General features: G+C 35.2%; 1 protein-coding gene across 1 annotated transcript in view; it reads right to left on the bottom strand.

The window, feature by feature from the left end:
- The window catches only part of LOC131063536 (uncharacterized), a 28359-nt gene extending 16362 nt beyond the window's left edge, over positions 1 to 11997 (bottom strand). Inside the window, exon 1 of the mRNA XM_059219157.1 lies at positions 11731 to 11997. Coding sequence (XP_059075140.1) covers positions 11731 to 11997 — 267 coding nt within the window. The remainder of the gene's footprint in view (positions 1 to 11730) is intronic.
- Between the last annotated feature and the right edge of the window lie 2701 nt (positions 11998 to 14698).

Below are 14698 nucleotides of genomic sequence, written 5' to 3'. Positions count from 1 at the left end.
CATAATCAACTCACTAATTAAAGTAAAACATAATGAATAAAAATCTAAACTATGATGAAATCACAATTCCTCAAGTGGCCCTTGCTTGAGTTGCTTCAATCTGTCATTAGCATTCCATCTTCAATAGACAAGCTTCAATGCTCAAATAATCTTTTTATTAAAAATCAAATATTACATGGACATGTGTTAGACTTGCTGATTGAATATGGACACTACTAACAAGAATCAACACTAACTGGATATTCTCTAAACTACTATCAACACTATTTTTTCACAACTCAACAAAATCTCAGATTTATGCTTGAGGCTTGAGAGTTGAAGTAATTAAAAACTCAACAACTTATTACAAATTTCATTTCTCCTATTACAAAAAAGAGATGACTTATTCTACACATGACTGATAATAAATATTAAACTAACAAGAGTTGAGAGAGTTCTAATCCTCTTCAAACTCTACAATTATAAAGTACAGTCATGGTTGAACATGTGTACAAAACATGTTATAATTATTTATGAATCATCAAATATTATTTTCACAATATTCTCCAATGTTTCTTGACTTCAATAACTCCAAATACACAAACTCGTCAAGAGGTAGAAGAGTCCAAGTTGAACTAGAACTCAATCTTTAACTGCTGCCTGGAAATCTGCTAGTTTGTCTCAGTCAACTTCTCGTGAATGCTTCTCATTAAATATTATAAATCAGCTCAAACAAATTAAACCCATTTTAGATATCCTTTTAGTATTTCCAAATCATTTTTAAAATCTTAATTTTGTTAAGAAACAAGTGAGATATGGCTATTTTACTGAAAATGTTGTTTTGACTTTTTATGCACTTTTAGTCAACTACTACATCTATCAATTGCCAACTTGATGCTCCTCCTTTCTAGCTATATGAATGAATCAAACCCATCAATTTTTTTTAATCCTTATTAATTAATTTACAGTCAATAATAACCATTTATTATAATATTTTATTATCATTTAGCATCAACTAGCTAGACACACATATGCATATCAAACATCATTAATCCTAGTTAATGCTTCACAAAACCAAGGTAATGTTTGGAAATGACTTGGAAGGACATTATAAACATGAGGTAAAGTATCATAAACCATGAAAAAGTTTGGTATAAACATGAGGTAAAGTATCATAAACCATGAAACAGTATGGTCAATTTATAGGCTCATCACTTCCCCCAGCTAAAATCCTGCTTGTCCTCAATCAAGGAGTAGACATTGGTTATGCATGAAATTTTGTGACTGCCATATCCTCTTCCTTGGCTCTTGTCTTTTCTTCTCATTGTATTTTCTGCTACAAGGTATCTAAAAATATTTTTCCATTCTTTTCTATTTATAATCATTCCTTGATCTTGTTCCATCATCTCTTTTGTTGTGTATAATCAATTTGTAGAAACTTCTTTGCTGCTGCACTAATATGCTTCATTCTCATCATTTTCTTCTTGTCAACCTCCTTCCTATTTGTATCATGTTTTCTTATCTTTTTTACTTCTTCATATGATAATATTTTTCATTGTTGATTTCTGCACTAAAACATTTTATAATCTACATCCTTGCTGCAATTTGCACTTTGTTACTCTCTTCCATTGTCTCAACAGTGTCATTCTTTTTTGGTATAGCTGCCATTAAATACTCTTCTCTTTTGTCACTTTGAAGAAATAATGGAAAATGGAAAGCATTTGAAAATCATGTCAAATGAAGAAAATATATTCGTGAATATAGAAGGTAAGTACGAATATATGAACCTATGGCAAGATCATCTTTTAATGGTGTAGGACATCAATACAAGGCATGTATATTTCCCCCAAGCTAAAAGGTCAGTTGTCCTCAAATGAAAATGAATGGATGAGGGTGGAAAAATAAATAAGTTATGAAGCATGTAACAATAAAAATGACAATTTAACAAACACATTGTAATGCATAGATAGTTAATTAACCAAAAATGATAAATATTATAAATAAATGGAAATCATAAATGTAAGTACCTTTAGTGATTTGAACAACTGCAAATATGGTGAAGATATGAAAGTACAGTTCCCAGAATAATTGAATGCATAGGTCTCTTTAAGAGTGTTGCATATTTGACATCAATAGTTGTTGTAGTTTGACTATTTAGTCACTCTGTAGTTGCTGCAAATAACTTAAAAATATTCCAAACTTCTTGAGTAGTTACTGCACCTCTATCCAATGTATTAAATACAACTTTATATGTTCTCCATTTATCAACAAATAGAACACGAGTAGATGAATTGGACTACACCATTTGGATAGACAATTTCATTCCATGAAGACCCAACAACCTAATGGAAGATTTTTTTTGACAATATATGCATAGACTTTCTTTCAAAATTGAAGACATGACTTACTCACAACCTTGAAAAATAAGTGGCATTGAAATGACCAACAAAGAAACTATAAACACCTCTAAAAGAGTCATTTAAAAAAGAAGAATTTGGGGAAACAACTCCACTAGACAACACCTAACTAACTAAGCATGAATAAATGAAGGAAACAACATCTAAGACATTGTGCAAGATAACTTATTGAATGAAAAACCTATCCTAACCTATCCTAACCATCACTGACTAGCAAATAAGACTTAATTAAATAAAACCATTCATTGGTTCTTTGAAATATCTTCCCTTTCTCAGCAACTTACAATGCTTCACATGCTTATGTGCAACCAAAAAGAGTTGCAATATCAAGAGAAACTTAAGAAATAGATGCAATGAATTTTCAAAGACATTAAGACCATCACTTACAACCTCATGATGATAATATATACTATTGTTTTGAAGTGGATAAGAGAGATGAAACCATTCTTCTTCAGTTTCAACTAAAAAATTAGTTTCATCTTCAACTGCAACTTCATGCTTGGATGCAATAAATTGTAATGCTTTGCTTTCCTTCTTCTTACTTAGATGTCTGATGGGACATCCTCATGAAACCACAAATTTAGAACCCTCCTTGGTTCTTTTGTGTTTATGGGTTGCGTCTTTGTCCTCCTCTTGATTTGCAAACATCAATTTGTGTGACTAATTTGACAAAAATATAAAAATTTCTGCACTTTGCTCTTGCTGCTCATGATTTTTCTCGATAAAATATACTTGTTGACCATCCAAATTTAAGCAAAAATTCTCTAAGTCATCCCAAAACATTTTCTTCATCAATATCTTCTTTAATTTTTAGCATTAGAGGATTGAATTTAGCTTAATGGAAGGTCTCTTCTTGAAGTAAGAGTTCTGATTTGGCATCATGTTCAACAAACTTGCATATGGTAACTTCATCATTTTGGAAAACAAGGTCATCTTTCTTTACCTTCTCACAAACCAACACCTTTTCATCAATACATGAACAAAATTCCTCTATGATGTTAGAGAACATGTCTTCATTGATTTCCAAACTTGCTGCAAATGATATTGGCTTTTGGTTATTGTGCTTCATTGACTTCTAAAATAGTTTAGTGACTCTCACAGCTTGACTCATCCCCGGGAATGACGCCAAAAATGTCGATCTTTTTAATTACTATTGAGGTTGGAATACTAATTCACAACTTAGGGATTTTATCCACACTAAGCAACCCTTCATGAACTAGAAGCTACATTATATTATTAACCCAAGGACGTGAACTTGAAATGAGACAAAACTTTATATGCACTATGGAAGCCTTCTAAGCTATTGTATCAATTGTGTATAGAAAAAAAAACTTAGAATAATAAACTGAATTGAAAACATGACAATGCTGGAAATAAAACTATCTGCACAACACTTGTTGCAGGAAGACTGGTTATTTACAACAACAATGGCTATAGGAAGATTGGTTATTTGCAACAACAGTTGCTGCAGGTTCTAAAACTAGTGAAATGAAATATGATGAAAACAAAACCTATCATAATCAACTCATTAATTAAAGTAAAGCATAATGAATAAAATCTAAACTATGATGAAATCACAACTCCTCAGGTGGCCCTTGCTTGAGTTGCTTCAATATGTCATTAGCATTCCATATTCAATAGACAAGCTTCAATGCTCAAATAATCTTCTTATTGAAAATCAAATATTACATGGACATGTATCAGACTTGCTGATTGTATATGGACACTACTAACAAGACTCAACACTAACTGGATATTCTCTAAACTACTATCAACACTACTTTCTCACAACTCAACAAATCTCACATTTATTCTTGAGGATTGAGAGTTGAAGTAATTACAAACTCAACAACTTATTACAAATTTCATTTCTCCTATGACAACAAGGAAATGACTTATTCTACACATGACTGATAATAAAGATTAAACTAACAAGAGTTGAGAGAGTTCTAATCCTCTTCGAACTTTACAACTATAAAGTACAGTCATGGTTGAACATGTGTACAAAACATGTTATAATTATTTATGAATCATCAAATATTGTTTCCACAATATTCTCCAATGTTTCTTGACTTAAATAAATCCAAATACATGAACTCATCAAGAGGTAGAAGAGTCCAAGCTGAACTAGAACTCAATCTTTAACTGCTGCCTGAAAATCTGCTAGTTTGTCTCAATAAACTTCTAGTGAATTCTTCTCATTAACTAATGTGAATCAGCTCAAATGGTTTAAACTTGTTCTAGATCTCCTTTTAAGATTTCTAGATTATATTGAAAACCTTAATTTCATTAAGAAATGAGTGGGATATGATTGTTTTACTGAAACTGGTCTTTTGACTTTTTCTGCACTTTCAGTCAACTGCTACATCTGTCAATTGCCAACTTGTTGCTCCTCCTTTCTAGCAATATGAATGAATGAAACCACTCAAAAACAACATGTTAATACTTATTAAGGAATTCACATTCAAAAATAATCATTTATTATAATATTTTATTATCATTTAGCATCATCTAGCTAGACACACATATGGATATTAAACATCATTAATCCTAGTTAATGCTTCACAAAACCAGGGTAATGCTTGGAAATGACTTGGAAGGACATTATAAACATGAGGTAAAATATCATAAACCATGAAATAGTATGGTCAATTTATAGGCTCATCAATGGTGAGACATTTTACATGGTCCATTGGAAAACACTTGTGTGAGTAGAAATTTAACATAAATCGTACATGCAGATTTCATTCCTTTGATGATCACACCTTCCTACATTGTGGGTATAGATAATGAGTTAGTAAACGAATTTTTATTTATCAAATTTTCTCATTTGTTGAATCATGTGAATAGGCTTATATTTTTTTCTTTTCACCTTTTCTTTATTGTTTTTTCTCTTTCCTTGCCAATGTTTTGATTAAGTAAAAACATGTTTTTGAAAGGAACCCAAACCTTTTACATATCAGGAAATTGAAAAAGTATTACAACAAATAAATATCGTGCCTGATCACCCAAACAAAAATAGTTCCCAACCAAAACAACAAGGGAACTCAAAACACATAGAGCCACAAAAAGACAACAAAAGGATAGCAAAAGGACATCACAAAGACAAAGACAAAGATCGAGATAGCTACATATTTTTCACATTGTCTTCTGCATGAACCACCATTTGCTTCATGTTGTCCGCAAAGGTCTTCAATTCATCAAGCTCTCATCCCTTGATATCACCCTGATTCCTAGTGTTGGCCCTAGTTCTCTTCTCATGACCTTTTTTCTCCATCTGGTCCTTGTCACCCTCCTTGTCTTTAATGTTATCAAATCTGTTAATCAAAATATTCATATTATCCACAGAGGCCTTAAGATCCTGGAAATTATGTTCAACAATCCTCTTCATAGTAGATTCCATCTTGTCAACTCTATTGACCATGTTGTTCATTTTCAGCCCGTTCGCCTCTCTAATCCCTTCCATTTCCTTAACCTTCTTTTCTGTGTCAAGGATTTTACCAACCATGTTCTCAATAACTTCAGCATTATTGATCGCAACCACTAATTCTTTAACAATTTGAGAAATAGGTTTCTCTCCTATCGTGGCTTTATTGATAGCATTAATATCATTCTTCAGGTTGCTGATGTCTTTCACAATTTTGTTGATAGTATCACAAAATCCCTTAATACTATCATTATCCCCATGACAGTCACTAGGATTTCCCCTTTCATTCTCTTGGCCCTCATTCTGCAATCCTTGAGTACTAATGTCCTCACCATGAACCACATTTGGAATCTCATCTTCCTCCTTACCCTTCATATTGTCATTATTTTCCTCCTCTACATCCTCTTCAGAAGCTATCAAAATCTGATTTTTAACCTTGTTAGCTTCCCTACTAGTTTTCTTATTCCTCTGGGTTTGTTTTCCCATTCCCTTTCCTTTGTTTCTTTTGATGAATTTCTCCTCAAAGGACTCATCCTTGGAATCCGAGGGATCAGAATCAACAACAATCATCTTTCTTTTCCCCTTATTCCTCCCCTTTTTCTTAGATCCTCCGACTCACCTTCAGTTTTCGAGTCAAAGTTGAAACCACTATACTCACTTTTTGTGTCATCATCCCTGGTATTTTTACCTCTAATTGGTTTTTCTATGGTTTTCCCTTTCAACAATTTGTAGACTAAAACCATAAGACCCTGATGAAGAGCATGGTCCCCTTGAGGGTCTTTCTGCATTTCTTTAATGGCGTGATCCATTGAACAAGCTAAGTAGTAGGGCAAGCTTACCTTTTCACCATGGCGAAGTGGTTGAGTAGCATGAAATGGTGCCCATAAGCCCTCATAAATCTACCATCCAGAGTAATGTAGGTTATGGTAGAAAACAACACAAAGCTCCATGGCCTACAAATTCGCATGGGGGAGTGGTAGGAGTTATCAACCTTCACCATTTTCTTCTTTTCACCATCCATGATAGGAAATTTGTTCGTTGCCTTATCAGAGACACTTCAATCTCTATAGAACTTAATACCATATTTCACCATTCCCATTGCTTCTGTAATAATATCTTCATCCACCATCATCATTTGGGTGCCCACCAGAACTTTTCCATTCTTCCAATTCTTTATAAAATGCTTGGTAACTATTGGGTCTTTACCACAAAGCCTCTCCATGAAATCACTTAAGCCCACTTCTTGTAGAATCTCCCAAACCTCTCTATTCTTCATCCAATCCGCACATGAAGTTGGTTCAAACCTCTTCTTGTTCCCTCCAATTTTTTCTTCAAATTCACTAGAATGCCTAATCTTTGCTCTGCTATTTCCTCTCTAGTTTCTTTTTTTGCTCTGTAAAACAACCCAGAATCCATGCCCAGTTAATATGATAAGACTGTTTAATAAATCCTCATCACCGCTGTTATAAACCTTCATCAAAAAAAGGGGGAAAAGCTTTAGGAAATATGATTAATGATGCCACATTGCCTCATCTGGATACGATCTAGTTTGAGCAAGGATTTCGTCTCACACACAAGTTTGCCTTCCCCATTAATGGTAATGATTTTCTCAGATCGGTAGGCCAGGTTGGCTACCCAGTCAGCACATGAGTTAGCTTCCCTGTAAACATGTGTGAAAACAAACATATCAAAGGTTTCACTTATTTCCTTCTCAGCTTTAATAGCATTATTTATAGACCAAGAGGGTAGGAACACCTTATTGAAACAATTTATAATGTTCAAAGAGTCTCCTTCACACTACACCTTGGTACAATTGGCTTCCTTTGCTAGAACCATCCCATTATAAGCTTCCATGGCCTCAGAAACATGATTAGTTTGACTGCCAATAGGGATACATTTAATGGTTTTGCATTTTCCCCATTCATCCCTTAAAACCACTCCACACCCCGCATTGCCAGGGTTACCCCTTGAGGCACCATTGAAGTTGATTTTTATCCAGCCATGAGGAGGGCTTTTCCATTTAACACCTTCCCTTGGATTAGCTTGAAAGATGTCACTTCCCTTTAGTCTCCAATTCTTGAAAATAACATAATCCTCCTAATCTTTGGGGTTGGCTGTTACACCCATGATATTGATATTCTCCACTATATTTCGTTTGATTTTTTCAAAAATTGTTTGAGACTTAGAAGCCTTCTCTCTGAACACTCTCTCATTTCTCTCTTTCCATATTCCCCAACAAATATGAGGTAAGACCAATCTCCATAACTGAATTATAGACTTATTCCTTGAGGGGTAATGCCATTGAAAACCTCTTGGATAGATTCCGAAAAGACTCAACTGAAATTGAAGTGATCCAGACATCTTGCCCAAATGTTAATAGAGAATGGACAATGGAAGAACACGTGGTTAATGGATTCCTCATTCTGCATACAAAGAAGACAAAAACTAGGCATGTAGAATCCTCTAATTTTAAGGTTATCAATAGTCAAAATTTTATTTTGCAGGACAGTCCAGAAGAAAATATTAATTTTGGGAAGTAGGCCTTTCACCTAAGCCTTAGCCCAGCAAGGAATCTCCAAATTAGAAAACTGCTGATTATATAAAGAGGCAACAAAGAATTTACCATTTGTTGTAAGTTTCCAAATTAGCTAGTCATCATCATCCACCACCACCATGGAATTCATAATTTTGTTCAAATTGCCAAGGGAGGGATCAACAGGGGATAAATCCTTCCACTGTCCATCATTCTAGTAGTCACCCACCATAGTGCCATATTTATCCTTACACTGATTCTGAAATTTGCCCCAATCAGGGCTGTCACTCAACGGGGCATCAAGCAACCAAGAGTCTTCCCAAAATTTAATGAGATTACCTTTCCCCACCTTCCATTTCACACCTTTAGCAATTATACCTTTAGGTCTTGTAACAAATTTCCAGATATTAGAGCCAATCGGGATATCTTCAACATTGAGGAAACTTTCAAGGGTAGGAAATTGTCTTTTATACTTATTGTCCCAAATCAATTTCTATTCTCCCTGAGTGTTATAACCTCTCCATATTTGCTTGGCCATGAGAAACTCATTCATGTCTCTAATTCTTCTAAGGCCGAGACCTCCCTTTCTTATAGGTTTATAAACCTTATCCCATGCAATCAGATTCATTCTCTTCTTTTCCTCTACCCTTGTCCACATAAAAGTTCTTTGAATTTTTTCAATAGGCTCCGCAAACTTGGTTGGAATTCTAAAAAGGCTAATTACATAAAGAGGAATACTTTGAAGAGTAGATTTCAAAAGTTGGACCTTACCAGCTTGTCTAAGTAGGGAGCCTTTCCATCCAGCTAACTTCCTATGAAATTTATCCACAAGAGCTCCCCAGAAAGTATCAGGAGGGACTTGACAGAGAGGGAGCCCAAGATAAGAAGCAGGAAGATTCCCCAAATGGCATCCCAAGATGTTACTAATTTTTATTTGTCTTCTTTCCGGAGAGTTGATAAAATAGACAAAACTTTTAGACCAGTATATCAATTGACTGGTAGCTGTCCCATAACTGATCAAAGATTTCTTTAAGCTCCTTGAATCTTTAACTGAAGAATTCCCCATAATAATAAAGTCATCCACAAATTGCTGATGGGAGCAAACTTGGTCCGCTGAAGAAGGTTTAAGCCCACAAAATTCTCCCTTCTCAACAAGTTTACCTATAAGTCTTCCTAAACATTTTGCCATGATAATGAAAAGAACCAGGGATAGAGGATCCCCCTATCTGAGACCCCTTGAGGATTTGAAAAAGGGGGATGGAGACCCATTGATTAAAACAAAAAAGGTAGCAGAGGATACCAATTGCATAATAAGACAGATACTTCTAGAGAAGAAGCCAAAAGCAGAGAGAACATCCTACATAAAACCCCAATCAACTCTATCATAGGCTTTAGATAAGTCAAGCTTCAAAAGAAAGCCTTCTTTTTTAGCACTAGAGAGAGAGTGAATATTTTCATGGATTGATATTATCGAATCCAAAATTTGTCACCTAGAGACAAAGCCACTTTGTTGGGGAGAAATGATAGAGGGGAGCAGAGTCAAGATTCTTGAGGTCAGAACCTTAGAGATGATCTTGTACACATAGTTGCATAGGCCAATAGGTCTAAATAGATCTATGGAATCAACACCCATCCTTTTGGGAATAAGGGAAATGAAAGTGCCATTCAGTTCTTTCAAAATTCTTCTCGCACCAAAGAATTCTTTCATAGCACTAGAGACATCACCTCCTATAATATGCCAATACATTTGAAAAAAGAACAAAGGGAAACCATCCGGGCCCAGGGCCTTGTTACCTTCAAAGGAGTTGACAACTTTCAGAATCTCATCATTGGATGGAATAACATTGAGATAAGAATTTTGATCCGCATCCAAGATGGAGGGGATGTAGTCCGTAAGGTCCTTTTGAGCCTACAAGTCCAAGTTATGTTCCTTAGTCAAGAGGTTGGAGAAGAACTCCAGGGTTGTCTTCCTCATAGACTCTTCATCTTCAATAGTTCTACCATTGACTTTAAGCTGAGATATCCTATTGATGGCCTTGTGTTTCAAAGTGGACATATGAAAGTATTTGGTATTTCTATCCCCTTCCTTCAACCAAATATTTCTTGACCTTTGTTTCTAGAAAAGTTCTTCTTTTTCTATTATGTCATGATATTTCATTAGAATCTCATCTTCAACCTCTCTTGAAACCTTGGTATAGTCGTTATTCTGAATCTCATCCTGGATATCTTTCAGATCTAGGAGAATGGTAGCTTTGGAAGCAAAGATGTTCCCAAAGGACTCCTTATTCCATCTTTTAACATTATCTTTCACAAACTTCAACTTTTTGACCACCTTATACATAACATTTCCTTCAATTCTAACCTGCCACCATTCCTTGACTTTGCTTTCCATATCCTGGTGTTTTGTCCACATTCTCTCAAATCTATAGGGGAAATGTCTTCTTCCCTTCTTGGCATCAGATGTTAGGGATATGGGATAATGATCCGACCCAACCCTGATATGAGCAGATAAAGAACAAAAAGGAGAATTAAACCAATCCATAGAAATTAAAGCTTTGTCGAGCTTAACCGGAATTAAGTCTTCACCACTCCTTGTATTGGTCCAGATATATTTAACCTCTTGCAAATCCAGATCATGGAGAGTATGATTATTGATGAACTCCATCAAATCCAGTCTGCTATCTAGATTGGTTTGGCTCCCTCCCTTTTTCCCATTTTCCCTCAAAGGGGTATTGAAATCCCCCATTATAATCCAACTATCTTCAACAAACTTACTTCTAAACGAGGGTAAGCTTTTCCAGAAATCACTTCTATCAGTCTTGGTGTTTGGGGCATACACATTAGTCAGGACCCATGAATTCCCCTCTTTCAAATGCTTAAATCTAATACAAGCCAAATTGTTGTCTTGAATCAACACTTCTCCCTATACATTGTTTTTATTCAAGAAAGTAGAAATACCTCCTGATGCTCCTTCTGAACTTCCACCACTAACTCCTCCATTACTAAACATTTTCAAACATTCAACCTTATCCTTGGGCATTTTGGTTTCCTGAATCAAAAAAATATCCAGGTTTTTGTCTCTAATCATACTTTTTATTAAATCATGTTTGTGAGGATTATTCAATCCTTGAATGTTCAAAGAGATAATCTTCATGAATTTTTAGAAATACCTGCCTCAAAGATAGTTCTTTTAGTCTCATCTGCTAGGTTCTTGCTTGTTTCCATGGTCCTTTTCTTTACATTTGAATATCTTCCAAGTGATGTATGTTGAGCTCCCACATCCCCCAGTCTGCTTCTGGTATTTATGGTGGTTGTATTATTGTTATTTCTATTATTATTCTTTTTTTGTTGTTCTTTCTTTTATCCTCCATTACTTCTTCTTCTTCCTGCTTCATCCCACTCTTTGCCAAGGCCTTTTTTATATCTTCTTCATCTCCCCACCATGGTTCATTCTCCTCCAGGAAAGTCAATTTGACATGGGTTGGGGAGGCTAATGATATCTCTGAGAGCCCTTGCTCAAAGATATTGTCTGGTTGAACATCTTGAATCCAACTTGCTCCATTTTCTGACTCGGATCCTACTGAGTTAAAATTGTCTCCTTCTTCCTTGTTATATTTGGATTGACTTTCTCCCTTATCCATCTTACTACCATTTCATTTCTCACTCTAATATAAATTTTGATCTGTCCTATCCCTTTGATTGTTTTGACTTCTAGCTTGTGACTTTCTTTCGCCATTGTTAGAATCCTTTCCACTATTCTCCTGCTTCTTTTTCTGCTGGGAAACCATATCTTGCTCTCCTTTCTTCATTTCATCTCTCATTTCCCTGACTAATACATCCTTGGTCCTTCCTACCTGGGACTGTTTCTCCTGATCTGAACCTTCAGAAGGAGATTCTTTCAAAGAATTATCCATCTTTTTCCAAACTTTAGTTTGGGGTTGAGTTTTGGCCACATTGCTTGGGAATTTTTTAGCCTAGTTCCCTACTCTCTTATAGTGAAAACAAGCAAAAGGGATTGATTCATAAACAATATTCTGCCTCCATTTACCTAGTTTTGATTCTATCTCTATTTCCTTTGGCATATCTATCTCAGGCCCAACCCCTACATAGATTATTGCATAAATAAGTCTTCTCTTGGATGTCATGACCAGATCAACGGCGAGAAGCTCCCCGAAAGCATTGGCTATCCCAACAAACACATCTTCCTCCCATTATTCCATAAGAAGCCCAGGTAACTTTATCTAGACCGGAACTTGGACCACAAATTTATCATTCATTCTTGCATTAGCATACCATTTCTGGATATACATTAAATATTTACCTATTTCCAAGGTACCATTGCAAAGGATTTGTCTACAATCCTCCTCACAAGAAAAATAAAAGGAAAGACATCCTTTACTCATAGTGACCACATCAACCTATTCTTTCAAATTCCATTTTCTCTTGACAAATGCATGAACAACCTCAATATTTGGTCTCACCCCAAAGAATTTACCTATCAGGGTATTTTCCATCCAAGCAATATTTTGATCTATAATTTGATCCGAAATAGAAATGGAAAACTTTCCCTGAGAAACATTCGATGTATTTTTAACCGAAGGCAACGACGACTTACCTTTGGGTTTGATACCAAATAGAGAGGACCATTTACCAATGAGTCCATTCAAACTGGGGCCCCCATCTAGGTCCCTCAAATTCAAAGGGATCTCAAGATCCTTCCCATTAGATTCTATTCCCTTCTCAGGTTCTCCTAAGCCACTTGCCGCATGCTGTCTTGATATAGCTTCAGGTTTGCCGCCTGCCAAATTTGAATTTTGAACCTGACCGTTCACCTTTTTTGTTACCATCTGCTCCACACATGATTTGGGACCCCCACTTGGGTCCCCTGAATCCAAATGGGCCTTGGATTCCTTACCATCTAAACTCTCCCCCTCCAAAGGGCTCCTTGAATTGTCTGCTACATGCTATCCTGCTGCTGAACCAGAACTCCTGCCCAAAAAATTCAAATTTTGGGCCTGACCATTCCCCTTCTCCTCTCCACCATTACTAAAGTTGTTTAGCCTTTTTCATTTTTCCTTTCCAATGTTACATAATTGTTAGTTTTAGGATTTTGATGACAAATTTCTATTCATACAAGGTAGCAATTTTGCAAAACTTTTGAACTTCCTCATGATAAAAATACATATTTGAACATATCATTTATTTTCCTAAAAAATAGAATTGAATTCTTCCCTAATTGGGATGAGATAATTCACTTGTGACTCTTCAAATTCCATAGTAAATAGATTATAATTTTAAAGGAAATATCAAATTGCTATATGGATTCGAAACATTCATTATGCTTCAAATAATATTGAAAACTACTAGGAATTGTGACAAATCTAAAATAAAAATAATGAAGATGTTAGAAGTTGAATCAAAGAGTTGAATTTGGTTAATAGTGATTTATTACACTAAATTAAATATATCTTTCATTTGAATACAATATAGCATTGTAAATTGTAACCTTGTATAATTTACACCACTTTTTGTGCCCCTATCTTAGTGTGACCCATTTTAGTTCTCATCCAAGCCTGTTTTCGATGTTTTACCTTGAAACTTATGTAGTATGTTCAAATGGTGTTCAAACCTCTATCTTGAGCTATGTGCATGCCATCTCCAACATGTTCACTTGGTTTTGGGTGGACAATGGCACCCAAAGCACATTTTTCCTCCCGAATCGAGCCTAAATTTGAATGGATCGGTGCATGTTTCTCGTCGATTGGTTTTTAATCACAATGAATCAATTTGACCATTGTAGGTTAGCCTAATAAAGGAAATACCTTGGGAAACCTATATAAGATCATTCCTCTAATTTATTTTTACATCATGATTAGTCTAAAATCAATCCACTTAAAGCACTCCATTTATCAAGCATTGATTAAGCATCAAGGCATCATTTTATCCTTCAAGAATTTTTTAATATCTATACACCATGGAGTAGAAAATTACATCAATCATCATGCAAGCATGTGTTTATGGTTAGGTCATTCATGTCTTGTCATGTTATGTCATGTTATCACATTAACACGTGATCGTATTCAAAGAGCATTGCATCATCAACCTACAAATCATCTACAAAAGATTTGAGGTATATTATTTGGCATTTTACTTCAGTATTTCAATTCATTTCAAGGGTTAATTACAAACCCAAGGTTTGACCTAGGAAAACCCCTATTTCCAACATCTTTCTCTCCATTCTGTGTGCAAGTGGCAGGTTCAAGAGTTGTAAATTTGGAATCGGGTAGAATAAACAGAAAATTGGATCCAACTTTTGGAGGTGCAAAAAGTGGAGGACAAATT

The sequence above is a fragment of the Cryptomeria japonica genome, chromosome 4 (genome assembly GCF_030272615.1).
Source record: "Cryptomeria japonica chromosome 4, Sugi_1.0, whole genome shotgun sequence".
Taxonomy (NCBI): Eukaryota; Viridiplantae; Streptophyta; class Pinopsida; order Cupressales; family Cupressaceae; genus Cryptomeria; species Cryptomeria japonica.
This window is presented reverse-complemented; position numbering and strand designations above follow the sequence as displayed.